The sequence below is a fragment of the Symphalangus syndactylus genome, chromosome 24, assembly GCF_028878055.3.
Source record: "Symphalangus syndactylus isolate Jambi chromosome 24, NHGRI_mSymSyn1-v2.1_pri, whole genome shotgun sequence".
Taxonomy (NCBI): Eukaryota; Metazoa; Chordata; class Mammalia; order Primates; family Hylobatidae; genus Symphalangus; species Symphalangus syndactylus.
In genome coordinates, this window is record NC_072446.2 from 21,729,691 (window position 1) to 21,751,498 (window position 21,808).

Genomic DNA, 21,808 nt, shown 5'->3' on the forward strand with positions numbered 1-21,808 from the left:
CAAACACTCTCAGGGTCCGGAAACGGTGCTTCTCAGGGACATAAACGCGTACCACTGGGCCCAGCTGGCCAGGCTTCCTCCACTCTGGGGAGACGCAGGGCCTGGTCACAATATGGAGCTCTACCCTTTGGGCCTCCAGGCAGACACCTCAAGCCCAGGTTACTGGTTTGCCTCTAATAAGCTTGAGAGCTTCTAGAAAATTCTATCATTGCTCCTGGGGGCTCCACACCTGGCTGGCAGCAATCCTAGGAACACTGGGATCTAGAAGCAATTTCTTTTTCTTTTCTTTTCTTTTTTTTTTGAGACATAATCTTGATCTATCACCCAGGCTGGAGTGCAGTGGCGTAATCTCAGCTCACTGTAACCTCCACCTTCCGGGTTCAAGCAATTCTCCTGCCTCAGCCTCCTGAGCAGCTGAGATTACAGGTGCCTGCCACCACACCCAGCTAATTTTTGTATTTTTGGTAGAGGCAGGGTTTCACCATGTTGGTCAGGCTGGTCTGGAACTCCTGACCTCAGGTGATCTGCCCGCCTCGGCCTCCCAAAGTGCTGGGATTACAGGTGTGAGCCACTGCGCCCAGCCTCTAGAGGCGATTTCTAGAGACTCTGGCGTGTAAGGCCTTGTCTTCTGGGCCATTGTCTTCCATCTTCCTCCTCAGCCAGGCTAGTAGATTTGGGCCAACCAGACACAGTAGGAGGTAAAAGCAGAGAGAACAGAAGGATTCAGGAAGGAACTCGATGCCCAACTCCACCACGGGCTGTGGCCTGGGCAAGAGGCTCCTCCTAGGCCTCGCAGGCCTGAAGCCATTTCCTGGCTGTCTCCATGTTTGCACAGGGGACGGTGAAGAGCTGAGGAAAGTTAAATATAGCCTAGCGTCCCCGCTGAACGGCTCCCTGCATCGGTGCCCGAGAGTGCCACCTTGTGGTCCACTCCTGGCTCCTCTGCGGAATAAAAACCATCTCCAGGGAAGGACGAGATCAAGATGGCCGCCTCAGGAAGCACTTGGGTTTGAGTGAGTGAGAGAGAGAGAGAGAGAGAGGAGGGAGGGTTTGCACGTGGCTTTCCCCTCAGCGCTGGCCGCTGCCCCATTCCTCCTGGTTGCTAACTCACCACCAAAATGGCTTCCCCAGAAAACTCCAGCAAGGGCCTGAAGTCTGGCCTGGGCCTAAACCCACGCCTCCCAGGCAGCCACTCACCAGGTCAGCCAGGCTGCAAAACTCTTCCAGCCTGAGGAGCATGCCCTCGATGGTCTCCTCCACCTCCTTCGCCTGAAAAAGAGACGATATCCTGGAGATTAGCAAGTGGTTTCCAGGGAGACAAACACCCTTCATTTTTTTTTTTTTTTTTTTTAAAAAGCAAACTAAGTCTTAGGATTATGTGCCCGGTTCCTGCTCGACCCCCTTCTACTGCCTCCTTTGAAAGAGCAATAAACAGGCAGCAGTCCTGGTGCCCATCACGGAGGACTGGTTAACGCCACCACGGCCTCTCCATTCTAGGCAGCTTTCAAAAGAGACAAGATCAACAAATACAGGAAATAACAAGGCTACCCTTATCCTCCACGTTGTACAGATGAGGACACGGAGGCTCAGAGAAGTGGGGTAACCTGCTCAAGATCACACAGTTAACAAACAGCGGGGCAAGGATCCTAACCCAGATGGAGTCCATAGCCTCACAGCCTCACAGCCTGCTCTAATAAACACAGTGGCCCCGGTGATACCCCGGAGAGGAAAAGCAAGCTGCAGACAGTGTCAGATACAAACCATACCAAAAAAATGTCTGAGGCGGGCGGATCACCTGAGGTCAGGAGTTTGAGACCAGCCTGACCAACATGGCAGAACCCTGTCTCTACTAAAAATACAAAAATTAGCTGGGCATGGTGGCGTGTGCCCGTAGTCACAGCTACTCCGAGGCTGAGGCAGGAGAATCGCTTGAACCTGGGAGGCGGAGGCTGCAGTGAGCCAGGATCGCACCACTGCACTCTAGCCTGGGCAACAGAGCGAGACTCCGTCTCAAAAAAAAAAAAAGTACATGTCTTCACAGAGAAAGGCCTAGAATGATATGTGCCAAACTGCTAATAGTTAAGAGATGTGCTTATACTTAAAAAATTTGTTGTTTATCTGAAATTCAAATTCAACCGGGCGTCCCATAGTTTCTTTGGAAACCCTGTTAACAGGGCTTACTTAGCCCTGGGCAGGAGGAGTTGGGAAAGGGACTCTGACAAGGGAAGCTTGAATTTTTTATGTTATGTAAAGGGTCCGTGGCCGGGAGCAGTGGCTTATGCCTGTAATCCCAACATTTTGGGAGGCCGAGGCAGGAAGATCACTTAAGTGCAGGAAATCGAGACCAGCCTGGGCAACATGGTGAGACTCCGTCCCTTTAAAAAAAAAAAAAAAAAAAATTAGGCCGGGTGCAGTGGCTCACGCCTGTAATCCCAGCACTTTTGGAGGCTGAGGCGGGCGGATCATGAGGTCAGGAGATTGAGACCATCCTGGACAACATGGTGACCCCGTCTCTACTAAAAATAACAAAAATTAGCCGGGTGTGGTGGCACACACCGGTAGTCCCAGCTACTCAGTAGGCTAAGGCAGCAGAATCGCTTGAATCCGGGAGGCAGAGACTGCAGTGAGCCAAGGTCACACCACTGCACTCTAGCCTGGGCGACAGAACAAGATTCCGTCTCAAAAAAAAACAAAAATTAGCCAGGCATGGTGGTGCATGTCTGTGGTCCCAGCTACCCAGGAGGCTGAGGCTGCAGTGAGCAATGATCGCACCACTGCACTCCAGACTGGGCGACAGAGTGAGAACTTGTCTTTAAAAAAAGAAGAAATAAAACCCAGTCATCAGGCTGGACATTAACATAAATGAGTGAAACAGGCCATCGGGCTTGTGGTGATCTGAAAGGTGCTCATCCAGTCCTCCAGCTGCTGGTCACTAGCTGCCATCAGGAAATGCAGGCCCGAAGCTGCCAGATCTTTCCATTTTCCAAGAGAAGCCAGAAATTCTAATTTGATAGGAAATGCCCCAATGTTTAAACATAGGAACACATTTAAAAAACCCTTTAATGCTTCACAAATGAAGCCAATCACGAACGTGCAAAGGGCCTGCCAGTGTACAACTGCTTCATGCACTTGTGTAAAAATTAGGGAAATAATTAGCGGTTTGGCCAGGCGTAGTGGCTCACGCCTGTAATCCCAACACTTTGGGAGGCCAAGGTGGGCGGATCACCTGAGGTCAGGAGTTCGAGACCAGCCTGACCAACATGGCGAAACCCCGTCTCCACTAAAAATAAAAAATATAACCAGACATGGTGGCATGCGTCTGTAGTCCCAACTACTCAGAAGGCTGAGGCAGGAGGACTGCTTGAACCCAGGAGGAGGAGGTTGCAGTGAGCCGAGATCGTGCCACTGTACTCCAGCCTGGGAGACAGAGCAAGAGCTATCTTCAAAAAAAAAAAAAAAATTAGGGTTTTTTTCCCCCCTCAACTATCTACTACTTTTATGACTTCTAAAATACCAGTTTCTGTTGTTATTTTTGTAATGGCCAGCATTCAGGAAGAAAGTTCACCCAGCACATCATGTGCTTTCCCTACCAGGCCACACCGTCCTGCTCCAGGGAGGCGTGCTCAGGATTTCTGGGCAGGCCTAGTCCCTGCCCCCTGCACCTGAAGGCTCCCTCACCACCCACTTGTGCCCAGAGAACTGTTTATACAGCACCAGTTCCTGCTGCTTCCAGCATGAGCCATCTCCACCACAACAAAATAAACGACTGCGCAAAAAAAAAAAAATCTTCCAGGCTGGAGTATAAATAGTACCAAGTTGCAATTTTAAACTCTGCAACCTTCATCTCACAGCTGGGACTATTTCTGTGCCTCAGTGGGGGAGAGGGGACAGAAGACAGGCGAAAAAGAAAGATCATCCCCCCACCCAACCCCAAAATTAAATTACAATGAGAAAATGTCATTACCGCACTAAGGGAGAAAGGATGGAGCCAAGGGGTCACTGTGGTGAGAGGAGAAGGTTGGTTGTTCTTTCTGGTGCAGGGGAAAGAGAAAGAGAAAGAGAGGAGTGGGGCACAGTGGGTGATGGAGAGATCCTGGGATTGCAGGTGCACACAACTCAGACCCGGGTCCAGACACACTTAAGGACATACAACCTGCATGGGAGGCCACGGAAGCCCATGCCCCAGCTGGGTGGGATGCCTCCTTCCCAAGATGTTTCTGCAGCGCTGTGCTTGTAGGAAGCGCATCACAACCCATCCTGGCCCACTCAGGAAGGGCATGGCATGGTCACGGCACTTCTGGGTTCACCTTACCCTCTGCCAGCCATGCAGCTGGAATCCAATGGCTTAACCTCTGCATTTCACTGCCACTGGATCCCGTGACAGGAACCATCAGGCCCATTTGGCAGAATGGTCAGGAGGTTAACCTGACATCATAGATGTGGCTAACTGATTTAACAGAGTGCTGACACACAATAGGTGCGTGATAAGGGGTTGCATTCCATAGCTCACTCGCTCTCTTTTTTTGTATTTTAATTTTTTGTAGAGACAGGGGTCTCACTATGTTGCCCAGGCTGGTCTCAAGCTCCTGGCCTCATGCAATCCTCCTGCCTCAGCCTCCCAAAGTGCTGATATTATAGGCATGAGCCACTGCACCCACCCAATCTTTTTCACCATAGAATAAAAACAAGGGCTAGTCACTGTATTTGAATTACCTCGTTCACTTCTCACAAGAACTCTATGCAGTAGGTGCTACTATTTCCCTCTTTTTATGGATTGAGAAACAGAGGATCAGAGAGGTTAATTCCCTTGCCCAAGCTCACACAGCTAATAAACATCGAAGCCAGAATTTGACCCTGAGCACTCTAACTCCAGAGCTAGAATGTGTAACAAGATATTCTTTGGGGCTGCATACAGTGGCTCATGCCTGTAATCCCAACACTGGGAGGCTGAGGCCAGAGGATCGCTTGAGCCCAGGAGTTCCAGTCTAGCCTGGGCAACAGGGGGAAAGTTTGTCTCTATAAAAATAAAAAGAAAACTAACTGGGCATGGTGGTGCACGCCTGTGTGGTCTCGGCTACTTGAGAGGCTGAGGCTGGGAGGGTCACTTGGGCCCAGGAGGTTGAGGCTACAGTGAGCTGTGATGTACCACTGCACTCCTGGGTGACAGAGTGAGATCATCTCAAAACAAAAACAAGATGCTCTTGGGGGAGGTTAGAAATGTGTCCCCTTTGTTGCTGCTTGTCAGCTATGGTCAGTCCCCCACCTCACCCCCTGGTACCTAGGGAGGTTCCCAAAAGCAGGAAGGATCAAAGTGAGTGTTTGCCGACTGTCTGGTCAGCAAAGGGAGAAACAAGCCCAAGACATTCCCAACCAACAGGAAGGCGCTCAGGATAAGCCAGCCCACCATGCCCACAAATCATCCATGGGCAATTTTCTCTCAAGATTATCCCCTAAGTGGCCTCAGAAATGAGAGTCCCGCAGGCTGCAGCCCACGTGCCTTTTTAACTAGCCTGTGAGCCGATGAATGCCCTCGCTGTTCTTCGCAAACCCCTGGGCATAAACTGCTCCACTCAGAAGGGAAGGAGGCGAGAGGCTCACTTTAAGTGACATTCAAGGAAGGACCAGTGGAGATGGTGAGTGGGTTTTTTTTTTTTAAACAAACTTTTTTTTTCACTTTTTTTTTCCCACATCCCCCCTTCTCACAAAGTGGCAGTGCAAGCTTCCCAGCTGGGAATGCCCAAACATTGAAGAGGGGCTGGCCCTGCTCACCAAGGGCTTGGCACAACAAAAAAAAGTTCCTCCACCCATGATCTTCTCTAACTCAACAAATGGAAACTCCATCGTCCTCTCACTCAGGCCAAATACTTCGGAGCACCCTGGACTCTTCTCTCCCACTTCCCACCCCATCCAATCTGCCAGCAAATCCTCTCATTTCTACCTTCAAAATGTCTCTACCCAAATCCAACTACTTCACTCTCTCTCCCATACAACCAAGCACCATGGCGCAAGTCACCGTCGTCTCCTGCTAGGACTGTTGCAGTAGCCTGCTCGCTGGTCCCAGCTTCCTGTTCTTACTGCCCTTCAATCTACTCTGTGCAGTCCTGTTAAAACAAAAGCTCTCCCCACCCCAAATCCTCCACTGTACCACTTTGCACTCACAGGGATGGCTGCAATCACAAAAATGGAAAATGATGAGGGCTGGCGAGGATGTGGAGGAATTGGAAGCCTCACACACTGCTGGTGGGAAGGGTACAATTGTGCAGCTGCTCTGAAAACCAGTCCAGCATCTCCTCAAAAGGAACACAGAGTCACCTTATGACCAAGCAATATACCCGAAAGAAATGAAAACAGACCAGGCGCAGTGGTGCACACATTTAGTCCCAGCACTTTGGGAGGCTGAGGCAGGCAGATCACTTAAGCCCAGGAGTACAAGGCCATCCTGGGCAACATAGTGAGACACTGTCTCTACAGAAAAAATACAAAAATTAGCCGGACATGGTGGCATGTGCCTGTATTCCCAGCTACTTAGGAGGCTGGGGTGGGAGAAGCACTTGAGCCCAGAAGATCAAGGCTGCTGTGAGCCATGATGGTGCCACTGCACTCCAGCCTGGATGACAAAGCAAGACCCTGTCCCAAAAAAATAAAAAATAAAAATAAATAAAAAAGAAATGAAAACATATGCTCTCACAAAAACTTGGACAATATTCATTACAGTCAAAAAGTTGAAAAGGCTGGGCGTGGTGGCTCACGCCTGTAATCCCAACACTTTGGGAGGCCGAGGCAGGCAGGTCACTTGAGGTCAGGAGTTCGAGACCAGCCTGGCCAACATGGTGAAACCCCCTCTCTACTAAAACTACAAAAATGAGCTGGAGGTAGTGGCACAAGCCTGTAGTCTCAGCTACTTGGGTGGCTGAGGCACGAGAATTGCTTGGGGAATCCGGGAGGCGGAGTTTGCAGTGAGCTAAGATCGCACCACTGCACTCCAGCCTGGGCGAGAGAGCGAGACTCTATCTCAATTTAAAAAAAAAAAAAAAAAAAAAAAAAAGGCCGGGTGCAGTAGCTCACGCCTATAATCTCAGTACTTTGGGAGGCCGAGGCGGGCGAATCACAATGTCAGGAGATCGAGACCATCCTGGCTAACACGGTGAAACCCAGTCTCTACTAAAAAATACAAAAAACTAGCCGGGTGTGGTGGTGGGTGCCTGTAGTCCCAGCTACTCGGGAGACTGAGGCAGGAGAATGGTGTGAACCCGGGAGGCAGAGCTTGCAGCGAGCCAAGATCATGCCACTGCACTCCAGCCTGGGCAACAGAGTGAGACTCCGTCTCAAAAAAAAAAAAAAAAAAGTAGAAATGACCCAATGTCCATTAAGTGATGAATGAACAAATAAAATGTGATGTATCCCTACAACAGAGTATCATTTGTCCATAAAAGGTAATGGAGCACTGGCACACACTACAACATGGATGATCCTTGAAAACATGATGCTAAGTGAGAGAAGCCAGGCACAAAAGGTCACGCATGACATGATTCCACTTATAAGAAATGTCCAGGCTGGGCACAGTGGCTCATGCCTGTAATCCCAACATTTTGGGAGGCCGAGGCAGGCAGATCACTTGAGGTCAGGAGTTCGAGATCAGCCTGGCCAACATGGCAAAACCCCGTCTCTACTAAAACTACAAAAATTAGCCAGGCGTGGTGGCATGAGCCTGTAATCCCAACTACTCGGGAGGCTGAGGCACAAGAATCGCTTGAACCCTGGAACTGGAGGTTGCAGTAAGCCAAGATCGTGCCACTGCACTCCAGCCTGGGTGAGAGAGCGAGACTCCATCTCGAAAGAAAAGAAGGAAGGGAGGGAGGGAGGGAGGGAATGTCCAGAGACAGGCAGATCCACAGAGACAGAAAGAAGTAGATTCGTGGTTGCCCCTCTGCATGGAGTGGCAGGGAGAGGAGAAGAGGGAATAACTGCTAATGGTGATGGGGTTTCTTTTTTGGGTCATAGAAATGTTCTGGAATTAGGTCATGGTGATGTCTGCACAATACAGTAAATATACTAAAAGCCAACAAACTATATACTTTAAAATCATAAATTTATACATGAATTATTTACCAATTTTTTTTTCTTAGAGACAGGGTCTCACTCTGTCATCCAGGCTAGAGTGCAGTGGTGGGACCATAGCTCACTGCAGCCTCCAACTCCTGGGCCTCAGGGATCCTCCCGCCTCAGCCTCTTGAGTAGCTGGGACTACAGATGGGCACCACCATGCCTGGCTTCAATTTTTTGAGTCCTCCCTCATCTTCTACCTGCTCAGAAAACACCTAATGGGGGCCTCCCAAGCCCTACTCCATCAGGAGCCTCCACCTCCCCCGATCTCACTGCCTGTTGCTTGTCCCCACCCACAACACTAGCCACAGCCTCACCACAGGGCCTTTGCACCTGCTGTTCCCTTTACTGGTGAAAGTTGTCTCTCACTTCCTTCTAGCTTTTGCTCAAATGTTTCTTCCAGGTGAGGCTTTCCCTGACTCTATAGCTCCCCTACTCCCAGTCCTCCTGCCCCAATTTACTTTTCTCTTTAGCATTTATCACCATCTAACATACTATCTATTTTTCTCAACTTGTTTCCTGTCATCTTCCCCACCAGAATGAAACCTCTGGAGGACACAGGTTTTTGTCTCTTTTATTTGTCTTTCAATTCCCAGAGCCTAGAACAAAGTCTGGCAAATAATAGGTACTTGTGTTTCAAAGGTGGCCCTCCAACTCCCTCTCATCCCACACGTGCTTTTGCAAAACAACCTTGCAGCAACTCCGGTGAAGAGGTGGGATCCAATCCTTCCCATCCCCGAATCTAGGCTGGCCTGTGACTTGCTTAGACCAATAGGATGTGACGGGAGCAAGGCTCTGTGACTCCCAGGTCTAGGCCTTGAGAGACCTCAAAGCTTCTGATTTACCCTCCGGGAAGCCAGAAGCCACATAATGAAGTTCAGGCAGTACCACAGGGCAACTAGATTCAATAATAACTTAATTGTACATTTTAAAATAACTTTGAGGTCCTAGCCAGAGCAATCAGACAAGAGAAAGAAATAAAGGGCATCCAAACCAGTAAAGGGGAAGTCAAACTAGCTGTTTGCTGATGACATGATCGTATACCTAGAAAACCCTACAGACTCCTCCAAAAAGCTCCTACAACTGGTAAATGCATTCAGCAAAGTTCCAGGATATAAAAACCAATGTACACAAATCAGTAGACTGCTATACACCAACTGCAACCAAGCTGAGAATCAAATCAAGAATTCAACTTCTTTTGCAACAGCTGCAAAAAATAAAATATTTAGGAATATACCTAACCCAGGAGGTGAAAGACTTCTACAAAGAAAACTACAAAACACTGATGAAAGAAATCACTGATGACACAAACAAATGGAAACACATCCCATGCTCATAGATGGGTAGAATCGATATTCTGAAAATGACCATACTGCCAAAAGCAATCTACAAATTCAATGTAATTCCCATCAAAATACCACCATCGCTCTTCACGGAACTAGAAAAAAAAATCCTAAAATTCATATGGAACCAAAAAAGAGCCCTCACAGCCAAGGCAAAACTAAGCAAAAAGAACAAATCTGGAGGCATCACATTATCTGATTTCAAAATATACTATAAAGGCTGGGTGCGGTGGCTCACGCCTGTAATCCCAGCACTTTGGGAGGCCGAGGCAGGTGGATCGCTTGAGGTCAGGAGTTCGAGACTAGCCTGGCCAACATGGCGAAACCACATCTCTACTAAAATACAAAAATCAGCCAGCCGTGGTAGTGCATGCCCGTAATCCCAGCTACTGGGGACGCTGAGGCAGGAGAATCGCTTGAACCCAGGAGGTTGATGTTGCAGTGAGCTGAGATTGTGCCATTGCACTACAGCCTGAGCAACAAGAGTGAAACTCTGTCTCAAAAAAAAAAAAAATTAAAAAAAAAATAGGCACATAGACCAATGGAACAGAACAGAGATCCAGAAATAAACCCAAATACTTACAGCCAACTGATCTTTGACAAAGTAAACAAAAACATGAAGTGGAGAAAGGACACCCTATTCAACAAATGGTGCTGGGATAACTGGCTAGCCACATGTAGGGGAATGAAACTGGATCCTCATCTCTCACCTTATACAAAAATCAACTCAAGATGCATCAAATACTTAAATCTAAGACCTGAAACCATAAAAATTCTAGAAGATAACATTGGAAAAACCCTTCTAGAGATTGGCTTAGGCAAACACTTCATGACCAAGAACCCAAAGCAAATGCAATAAAAACAAAGATAAATAGTTGGGACTTAATTAAACTAAAAAGCTTCTGCACAGCAAAAGAAATAATCAGCAGAGTAAACAGACAACCCACAGAGTGGGAGAAAATCTTCACAATCTATGCATCTGACAAGGGATTAATATCCAGAATACCAGGCAAGAAAAAACAATCCCATCAAAAAGTGGGCTGAGGACATGAATAGACAATTCTCAAAGCAAGATACACAAGTGGCCAAAAAACATATGAAAAAATGATCAACATCACTAATGATCAAGGAAATGCAAATCGAAACCACAATGCGATACCACCTTACTCCTGCAAGAATGGCTATAATCAAAAAATCAAAAAATAATAGATGTTAGCATGGATGCAGTGAAAAGGAACGCTTTTACGCTGTTAGTGGGAATGAAAACACTTTTACGCTGTTAGTGGGGATGTAAACTAGTACAATCACTATGGAAAACAGTGTGGAGATTCCTTAAAGAACTAAAAGTAGACCTACCATTTGATCCAGCAACCCCACTACTGGGTATCTTGAAGTCATTATATGAAAAAGATACTTACACATGCACGTTTACTGCAGCATAATTAGCAATTGCAAAAATATGGAACCAGCCCAAATGCCTATCAATCAACAAGTGGATAAAGAATATGTGGCACGGCCGTGCGCAGTGGCTCACACCTGTAATCCCAGCACTTTGGGAGACCGAGGCAGGCAGATCACAAGGTCAGGAGATCAAGACCATCCTGGCTAACACGATGAAACCCCACCTCTATTAAAAAATACAAAAAAAAAATTAGCCGAGCATGGTGGCGGGCACCTGTAATCCCAGCTACTCAGGAGGCTGAGGCAGGAGAATCGCGTGAACCCGGGAGGCAGAGCCTGCAGTGAGCCAAGATTGTGCCACTGCACTCCAGCCTGGGTGAGAGAGTGAGACTCCCGTCTGAAAAAAAAAAAAAAAAAAAAAGAATATGTGGCATATATACATATAGATACCATGGAATACAACTCAGCCATAAGAAGAAATGAAATAATGGCATTTGCAGCAGCCTGGATGGAAATGGAGACCATTACTCTAAGCGAAGTAACTCAGAAATGGAAAACCAAACATTGTATGTTCTCGCTCGTAAGTAAGAGCTAAGCTATGAGGACACAAAGGCATAAAAATGATACAATGGACTTTGGGGACTTAGGGGAAAGGGTGGGAGGTAGGTGAGGGGTAAAAGACTGCACAGTGGGTACCGTGTACTCTATTTAGATGATGGGTGCTGCAGCAAAATCTCAGAAATCACCACTCACTAAAGAACTTATTCATATAACCAAACACCACCTGTTCCCCAAAAACCTATTGAAATTAAAAAATAAAATAACTTAAAGTCCAGGTGCAGTGGCCTATGCCTGTAATCCCAGCACTTTGGAAGGCTGAGGCAGGCAGATCACTTGAGGTCAAGAGTTCGAGCGAGACCAGCCTGGGCAACATGGTGAAACCCCATCTCTACAAAAAAATACAAAAATTAGCTGGGCATGGTGGCACATGCCTGTAGTCCCAGCTACTTGGGAGGCTGGGGTGGGAGGATCGCTTGAGCCAGGAAGTGGAGGGTGCAGTGAAAAAAGATTCTGCCACTGCACTCCAGCCTAGGTGACAGAGTGAGGTCCTGTCTCAAAAAAAGAAAATAATGTAACTTAAAGAGTATAATTGGGCTGGGTGCGGTGGCTCACGCCTGTAATCCCAGCACTTTTTGAGGCCAAGGCAGGCAGATCACCTGAGGCCAGGAGTTCAAGACCAGTCTGGCCAACATAGTAAAACCCCGTCTCTACTAAAAATACAAAAATTAGCCGCGTGTGGTGGTGCATGCCTGTAATCCCAGCTATTTGGGAGGCTGAGACACAAGAATTATTTGAACCCAGGAGGTGGAGGTTGCAGTGACCCAAGATCTTGCCACTGCACTCCAGCCTGGGCAACAGAGTGAGACTCGGTCTCAAAAAAAAAAAAAAAAAAAAGTATGATTGGACTGTTTGTAACTCAAAGGATAAATGCTTGAGGGGATGGATAGCCCATTCTCCATGATGTGCTTATTTCACATTGCATACCTGTATCAAAACATCTCATGTACACCCTGAATATATATACCTACTATATACCCCCCAAAATTAAAAATAATAATAATAATAAAATTTAAGAAAAAAAGAAGTCCAGGCAACTCTTCTGTAGAGGCCAGTGAGGCTGTAGAGGTTGAGAGGCCACATGGAGGAGAACTGAGATGCCCCAGCCAATAGCCAGCAGCAACTGCTAGACACATGGGCAAGGCCATGCCGGACTGCCAGGGTGGCCAATCCTCCAGCTGAATGCAGTCCATGCATGAACCGTATGAAATGGCAGTTGCTTGAAGCTGCTAGGTTTGGGATAGTTTGCTACCCAGTGATTGGTAATCAATACAGTGTTCATGAATATTCATTGTGGAAAAGAAAGGAAGATGAAAGAGAGAAAGAGAGAGAAGGGAAGGGGAGGACGTGTACTGCCTGGAAGAGCTGTAGCCTGAGAACAGCAGCCTGGGCGGCGCCTTAGTCCCAGCCTTGCATTTTATGTTGCGTGGTCTCAGCTGCACCTCTGACCATCTCTGTGCTTCTGACTCCCCATTTGAAAACTGTGAGAAAAACAATCCACAGACTCTGTCTCATAACAGAAGCTAAGGAAGCTAAGTCACTTCTCTGGGTCACTCCCAGTGAGATGCCACCTTCATTTAAAAGAACCCTACTAGGGTCTCCAAACTCAAAGGACACCGAAGCCATGCAGGCAATAAATACAAGAGAAGTGGGCTGTGCTGAAGACTGTCTTCTGCAAACTGTTTATGTTCAGTTTCCCACTTTTTTTTTTTTTTTTTTGAGACGGAGTCTCACTCTGTCGCCCAGGCTGGAGTGCAATGGCACGATCTCAACTCAGTGCAATCGCTGCCTCCCGGGTTCAAGTGATTTTCCTACCTCAGAGCCTCCTAACTAGCTGGGACTACAAGAGCCCACCACCACGCCTGGCTAAGTTTTGTATTTTTAGAAAAGACAGGTTTCGCCATGTTGTCCAGGCTGGTCTTGAACTACTGACCTCAGGTGATCCGCCCACCTCGGCCTCCCAAAGTGCTGGGATTACAGGCATGAACCACCGCTTTGGCCAGTTTCCCACTTTTGACAGAGAGATTTTACTTCTAAGAAAAACAGCAGTGCAGGTGGGGTCATAAAGAGCAGCTGATGTTCAGCCTCCAGGTCAGGGAGACAACAGGGAGGGGTGGAGACTGTAGCAAACAGGAGACCCTATTTAAATGGGTTGGCTGCTACTGGGCCCCAGCTTGTGCCAGGTAGGGATGTGCCAACCCTGCTTTATTCAAGACAAATGGCAATCCAGATGTTTATGCAAATTCTCTTGATTTGAAAATGTTCAAAACTAGCCTGATAAGTTAAAAAACACTATGACGGCCAAATAAAACTGTCTGTGGGCTGAATGTGGCCTTCAAGCCTCTGGCCAATCTGTGTTTTTAAAACACAAACACACATGAAATACCAGAACAGGCAAATCTACAGAGATGGGAAGGAGATTCGTGGTGGGGGGTTGGGGAATGACAGATAACGGGTGCAGTGTTTCCTTTTGGGGTCATAAAAATGTTCTAAAATTGGTTGTGGTTGATGGTTGTACAACTCTGTGAATATGCTAAAAGCCATTAAATTATACACTTTAAACAGGTGAATTATATGTATGCAAATCACATCTCAATAATGCTGCTTAAACACACACACACACACACACACACACACACACACACGAATACTGAAGAATCTTAGCATAGCAAGGTCCATTCAGCCCAGGCAGAAAAAGCATCCTCATCTCTATGCACAAGATGAAAGTGATGAAATGAAGGTTGAAAGATCCCGGAAGCCAGGGAGCAAATGAAGTGATTCTCTGAGTAGCCTTAAGTTTGAACTGCAAACCACGAAGGAGTTGGCAGGTTAAACAACGACCCACCGCCCAGAGAAGAAACTCGGGAACTCTTTCCTCTCAGGTCCCCGAAGCAAGACAGAGTTCCCATCCTGGTCCCAAAAGGACGCTTGATCTTGAGGTTTGAGTGTCCAGAAGGGGCTGACTACTTTGCTCTAAAATCATGCAGACCCTGACTTCCGGGAAGGTTAATTTGGCAACAGTAACCAACATTTAAAATGCATGTGCTGGCTATGGCCATACCGCCCTAAACGCACTCAATCTTGTCTAAAATGCATGTGTCCTTAGACACAGTAATACACCTTCTAGGTATTTATCCTACATATTTGCATAAATGCAAAATGATGTATGTGGAGAGATATTTATTGCAGGACACTTTGTGACAGCAAAAAATTCCACATAACTTAAATGTCTATCAACAGAGGAATGGTTACCTAAAGTGTCATTCAGACAGACAATGAAATTCTGTCTAACTGCTGAAAATAATCAGATAGCTCCTGTGCATTCATATAAAAAGGTCTCCAAAACATGAGTGAAAAAAGCATGAGGCTGGGTGCAGTGGCTCACACCTATAATCCCAGCACTTTGGGAGGCCCAGGCGGGCAGATCACTGGAGGTCAGGAGTTCGAGATCAGCCTGGCCAACATGGTGAAACCCCGCCTCTACTGAAAATACAAAAATTAGCCAGGTGTGGTGGCAGGCGCCTGTAATTCCAGCTACTTGGGAGGCTGAAGCAGGAGAATCGCTTGAACCTGGGAGGCAGAGGTTGCAGTGAGCTGAGATCGCGCCATTGTACTCCAACCTGGACAACAAGAGCGAAACTCCATTTCAAAAAACAAGAAATCCAGATCCCAGGCCCACACGCCCCGCTTCATGGGATCCTCCCTATAATTCATTTTCCACCAGCCCCCAGAGTGATTTTCCAACAGACCAATCAGACCAGATCACTTCCAGGCTTAAAATCCTCCTGGAGAGCTTTTATAATTCCAATGACCAGGCTGCAACCACATGAATTAAATCAGAATACTCAGGGATGGGGGCAGGCAATCAGGATTTTTCTCTTTTTTGGAGTCTAGTCTCACTCTGTCCCTAAGGCTGAAGTACAGTGGTGCGATCACAGCCCACAAGCTGGGACTACAGGCGTGTGCCACCACGCCCGGCTAATTTATTATTTTATTTTGTAGAGACATGGTCTTGCTATATTGCCTAGGCTGGTCTCGATCTCCTGAGCTTAAGCAATCCTCTCGCTTCGGTCTCCCAAAGTGCTGGGATTGGAGGCATGAGATACTGCATCTGACCCCAGCTAGTGTTTTTTAAAGATCCTCAAATTATGCCAAAGTTTGTAAAGTTCGAGAACTATAATCTATACTAGTGCTCTCAACCATGCCTATACCCCACCCCACCCGAGAAACTGATTTAATTGAATCTCCCGTTTATAGATGCATGAAAATACATATTTTTTGCCTTCTGTTTTTATTTACAGAAGACGGCAGCGCACACACACACGCCCCTTGCACCTCTCACTCAGCACTCTGTGCTGAACGCTGCTGTGCACAGGCACAAGTAGCGCTGACTCCCACTGCAGCCGCTACTGCTCCACTCATCAGAAGCATCGCTATGGCACTGGCCCGCACTGATGGGCACTGGGCTCTTTCCAATCTTTGGTAATGTGTTTTGTTTTGTTTTGTTTTTTGAGACAGAGTCTTGCTCTGTCGCCCAGGCTGGAGTGTAGTGGTGCGATCTTGGCTCACTGCAACCTCCACATTTCAGATTCGAGCGATTCTCATGCCCCAGCCTCCCGAGTAGCTGGGACTGTAGGTGCACACCGCCACACCTGGCTAATTTTTGTATTTTTTGTAGAGACTGGGTTTTGCATGTTGGCCAGGCTGGTTTCAAACTCCTGGCCTCAAGTGATTGCCCGCCTCAGCCTCCCAAAGTGTTGGGATTACAGGTGTGAGCCACCACGGCCAGCCAACGTGTTCTGTTTGTTTTTTGAGATGGAGTCTCGCTCTGTCACCCAGGCTGGAGTGCAGTGGCACAATCTCGGCTCACCACAAACTCTGCCTCCCGGGTTCAAATGATTCTCCTGCCTCAGCCTCCCAAGTAGCTGGGATTACAGGTGCCCACCACCATGCCCAGCTAATTTTTGTATTTTTTTAGTAGAGATGGGGTTTCACCATGTTGGCCAGGCTGGTCTCAAACTCCTAACCTCAAGTGATCCACCTGTCTCAGCTTCCCAAAGTGCTGGGATTACAGGCATGGGCCAACATGCCTGGCCTAACATGTTTGTTTTAAGGCCTCTGTGTGACGCTGAAGGTCGGCCAGATGGGAAACCTTCATCCAAGGCTCTAGGCGGACCCTCACCCAAAGCAAGACCACGTCCTGTGATGAGAGGCTGCCAGAGCCCTGAGGAAGGCCCCCTCCGCTCCTGAGCAGGTTTTGTGGGTAGAAAGTCAGACACATCTCAGAAAAGCTGCCTCTCCCAGCACCTGCCTTGGCCCTGGCTCCTCATGCCCCGGAAGGTTCTGCTGCAGGGAGGCGGCCAGCTCAGTCCTTGTCCACCTGGATGGCGCACCATCCGTCTCTGGTCTCCCTGCTGCCACTGCGGTCCCCCCAGTGCATTCTAACACCGCAGCCACATGGCCATGAAGCTTTTCGTTTATTATTTTTGAGCCAGGTCTTGCTCTGTCACCCAGGCTAGAGTGTAGTGGCACTCATAGCTCACTGCAACCTCAAACTTCTGCACTCAAGTGATCCTCTTACCTCAGCCTCCCAAACTGGGGGGACTACAGGCATGAGCTACCATGCCTAGCACAAGTCGATAAATCACAACCTGATTTTGAAAATGCACTCCCCTGGGGACCCAGGCCCTGGTATGGCCCTGTCTACCTCCCCCCACACCCCTGTGGTCACTGAGATCCCTCCACTCAGGCACCTCCCAGTCCCTCATCTTTCCCCTGTGGCCAGGCATCTGCTGTCAGATCTTTGCCCTCTGGTCCTTCCCATCCCCCTGTAGCCAGGCATCTGCTGTCAAATCTTTGCCCTCCGGTCCTTCCCATCCTCCTTCCCCTCAGTCCCTATCACCCCTCAGGTGTCTCCTGTGTGGCGTTTATCAGCATTTAGTCACTCTGTTTGTCACTGCTTATCTTCCTCTCCACCTGCAACACCAGGTACCATGCCTATCTTGCTGGTCTCGCCCAGTGCCTACAGCAGAATGGCATGATGCAGGTTTGCCATACAATTAAGGAATGGGCTAGGCGCGGTGGCTCACGCCTGTAATCCCAACACTTTGGGAGGCTGAGGTGGGCAGATTGCTTGAGCCCAGGAATTCGAGACCAGCCTGGGCAACATAGCAAGACCCCATCTCAAAACAAAATTTAAGGAATAAATATTGGAACTACATCTTTGAGACAGTAGACCATACCCTGGAGTCCCCCTAACAGACTTGTTTTTTTTTGAGACAGAGTCTCACTCTTGTTGCCCAGGCTGGAGTACAGTGGCACGATCTCCGCTCGCTGCAACCTCCACCTCCCAAGTTCAAGCAATTCTCCTGCCTCAGCCACATAAGTACCTGGGATTAGAGGCACCTGCCACTACGCGCAACTAATTTTGTATTTTTAGTAGAGACAGCGTTTTACCATGTTGGCCAGCCTGGCCTCGAACTCCTGACATCAAGTGATCCACCCGCCTCGGCCTCCCAAACTGTGAGAATTACAGGCGTGAGCCACGGCGCCCGGCCCCCCATCACAGACTTCTAATCCAGCATCCCAAACTTGAATGCCCAAAGGGGACCAGGAGGTCACACAAGGATGGGACACATGTTAGGAAGTTTCCCATAGATGCGTTGCGTTGGCAGGTTGGATGTAACATTCTTAGCTTCTGTTAAAGAAAACTCCTCTCCCACATTTTTCTTGAAACTCAAGGCCACCTTTGGCTAATTTACATTTTTCTACTTTTGTCCAGGTACAGAGTTTGGAGAAATATTTCTCTTTTCTCTCATCCTGACTATAGAAAAATCAAAAGTTCGCCAGGCGCGGTGGCTCATGCCTGTAATCCTAACATTTTGGGAGGCTGAGGCAGGCAGATCACCTGAGGACAGAGGTTCGAGACCAGCCTGGCCAACATGGCGAAACTCCGTCTCTACTAAAAATACAAAAATTAGCCGGGTGTGGCGGCACACACCTGTAATCCTAGCTACGCAGGAGGCTGAGGCAGGAGAATAGCTTGAACCCAGGAGGTGGAGGTTGCAGTGAGCTGAGACTGTGCCACTGTACTCCAGCCTGGGTGACAAGAGCAAGACTCTGTCTCAAAAAAAAAAAAAAAAAAAAAAAAGAAGTTCAAACCAGAAAGAGGGGTGGCAGGGAACTGGTTGAACAGAAAACCCAAGGCCCTGGAAACAGTAACTCACCTGCCAGCCCAGCTCCAGGCACCGCCCCTCAGCAGCTCCTCCATCTGGGGAAAGCAGAGTGAAGTCCAGGCAGAGCTTGTGCCCCCTCACTTGCCCCATCTCCTGCTGCTCCCCCTCCCACCAGCTGCTCTTCTCTCCATCCCCCAAAACCCCCTGCTTCATCCCATCCCAGGACTTTTGCAAGAACTTTCTCTCTGCCTGGGATATTTTTCTCCTCAGCCAGCCAACTCCTATTGAGGCTCAGGGCTCATCCTAAGACAATGCTGCCTCAGGGAAGACCTCCATGACTGCACCCAGACAATAACTTTCTATTTCCCCTCCTGAGTCTCTCTGCACACACAGGTGCCCTATCTCACATCCGCCCATGTCTGTGCTTTGTAGCATTCATTACAGTTTAGAGGTTTTGTTACGGTTTCATTTTGCTTTCTTTTTTGAGATGGGTCTCACTCTGTCGCCCAGGCTGGAGTGCAGTGATGTGATCTCAGCTCACTGCAACCTCCACCTCCCAGAGCCCAGGTGATCTTCCCATCTCGGCCTCCCTAGCAGCTGGGACCACAGGCACATACCACCACGCCCAGCTAATTTTTGTAAAGATGGGATTTTGCCATGTTGTCCAGGCTGGTCTCGAACTCCTGGGCACAAAGGATCCGCCCACCTCAGCCTCCCAAAGTGCTAGGATTTACAGGCGTGAGCCACTGTGTCTGGCCTTGTTATGTGTTTACTGTCTGGCAGTGCCACGGGGGAAGGGCTTCGTGTGTCTCACTGCCTGTGGTGTCCCCAGCTCCAGGAAAGACTTGGCACATACCGAGGCTGAAGGTGCTGAATGAAGCAGGCCCCACTTCACTGGGAGGCCCAGGCCCTCTGAGGCTGGGGTTGCCTGGACTGAGATTTCTACTGCTCCATGGAAGAGGCAAAAGTGCTCCTGGGAGACAGGCTGGTTGGGAGGAGGCTGCTGTCCAGGCCTGTTCGCAAACCAGGTTTTCCTTTTCCTGCTCATCTGCCCACCTGGAAACTGTTCCGGGTTGGGGATCTGCTAATGAATTAAGCTTTAAAAGTGGAGGCTGCACGTGACTCTGCTCTGGCGCAGTTTCTGTTTCTTTTGGTAAATAAACTTCAACAAGTGCTTTCAGTGGGTTATGGCTGCATGGAGCTACAGGGAGTTGGGGCTGTTTATTACACATCCCTTGCAAATGAGCATAAGCAAACCCATGACTGAGTTAAAGACAGCCCTGAGTGAGAAAATGAAATTAATACACGCAGTTTCTCTTAAAGACTATTCCTAATAGAGACAAAATGAAGCTGGGGCTTAGCCACTGGGCACAATGACATGTCGCTGCTGAGAGTAAGGGAGAGAAGGAACAAGAAATGCACTCAGGATGCTAAAGGCAGTGAAAAGTCACAGACAACCTAAATGTCTGTGCCAGAGTCCCTGGGACACTAGACCAAAGTATGCTTGGGGAGCGTGGAGCCTCCACCAGGACCCTGCCTGGCAAAACACAGCAGCCCTGAACCATTTATGAATGATTCATAAATTACGGTCCATCCACACGAAGTCATTTATGCCGTGAGGGCCTCTGTTTGCTGAGCTATAAAATCAACATAACACCATCCCAGTCACCGGGTCACTGCCATGACACAATGACGTAAGCCATGAACACAGTTTGGCAAACTGGTGCCACACAGTATGTGCTCAGGAATGGGAGCAATTACTATTTCATCGTAGGACACTAGGAAGCCACAGGGTGACGGAGACCTAGGCTCTCCAACATGGCAGCCCCACATCTCATGGGACTACCGAACACTTCAAATGTGCCCAGTCCAAGCTGAGATGGACTGAAAGTTCAGTATCAAAAGCCTGATTTTGAAAACTCAGGACACAGAACAGAACATAAAATTTCATTAACTTTGTACTAGTGATCATGTGTTGAAATATTTTGGATATACTTTTTATTTTTTTTTTTTATTAACTAGAGACGGGGCCTCACTATGTTGCCCAGGCTGGTCTTGAACTCCTTGGGCTCAAGTGATCCTCCAGTCTTGGCCTCCCAAAGTGCTGGGACTACAGGCATGAGCCACTGCACCTGGCCCAGATATACTGTTATTTTAAATATATTGAAATTAATTTCACCTGTTTCTTTTCTTTTTTAATTCTTTTGGTTTTGTTTTGTTTTGTTTTGTTTTGTTTTGTTTTGTTTTTTGAGACAGAGTCTCACTCTACTGCCCAGGCTGGAGTGCACTGGCGTGATCGCGGCTCACTGCAACCTCCACCTCCCAGGTTCAAGCGGTTCTTGTGCCTCAGCCTCCCAAGTAGCTGGAATTACAGGCTTATGCCACCACATCTGGCTAATTTTTGTATGTTTAGTAGAGACAGGGTTCCACCACGTTAGCCAGGCTGGTCTCAAACTCCTGGCCTCAAGTGATCCGCCTGCCTTGGCCTCCCAAAATGCTGGAATTACAGGTGTGAGCCATGGTGCCTGGCCACCTGTTTCTTTTTCATGTGGCTCCTAGAACACTAAAAATTGCGTAGGTGGCCAGGCACAGTGGCTCACACCTGTAATCCCAGCACTCTGGGAGGCCGAGGCGGGCGGATCATCTGAGGCCAGGAGTTCGAGACCAGCCTGACCAACATGGAGGAACCCCATCTCTACTAAAAATATAAAATAAGCCGGGCGTGGTGGTGCACGCCTGTAATCCCAGCTACTTGGGAGGCTGAGGCAGGAGAATCGTTTGAAACCAGGAGGCGGAGGTTACGGTGAGCCAAGATCACACCATTGCACTCCAGCCTGGGCAACAAGAGTGAAACTGTCTCAAAAAAAAAAAGAAAAATTGCATAGGTAGCTCACATTTGTAGCTCCAATTATATTTCTATTGGACAGTGTTTATGGATACATGCTCATGTTATTTTTAATTTTTAAATTTTTGTTCGTGTTATTTTTAATTTTTTATCTTTTTGCATTTTTTTGTAGAGACAGGGGTTTCCCTGCGTTGCCCAGACTGGTCTTGAACTCCTGGTCTCAAGTGATCCTCCCACCTCAGCTTCCCAAGTCGCTGGAATTACAGGCATAAGCCACTGTATCCTGCCTCCATGCTATTTTTTAAATTGAGATATAATTTACA

At 48.1% G+C, this 21,808-nt stretch overlaps 1 protein-coding gene across 4 annotated transcripts in view; it reads right to left on the reverse strand.

Annotated features, from left to right (window-relative positions):
* Positions 1-21,808, reverse strand: part of BCAS4 (breast carcinoma amplified sequence 4) — an 85,265-nt gene that overhangs the window by 60,970 nt on the left and 2,487 nt on the right. For 3 of the 4 annotated variants that reach the window (XM_055266284.2, XM_055266285.2, XM_055266283.2), the window contains exon 2: positions 1,198-1,269. In XM_055266284.2, coding sequence (XP_055122259.1) covers positions 1,198-1,269 — 72 coding nt within the window. Of the gene's footprint in view, positions 1-1,197; positions 1,270-18,691; positions 19,076-21,808 lie in introns of those variants that run through there. The other variant, XM_063633406.1, reaches the window with a different exon arrangement.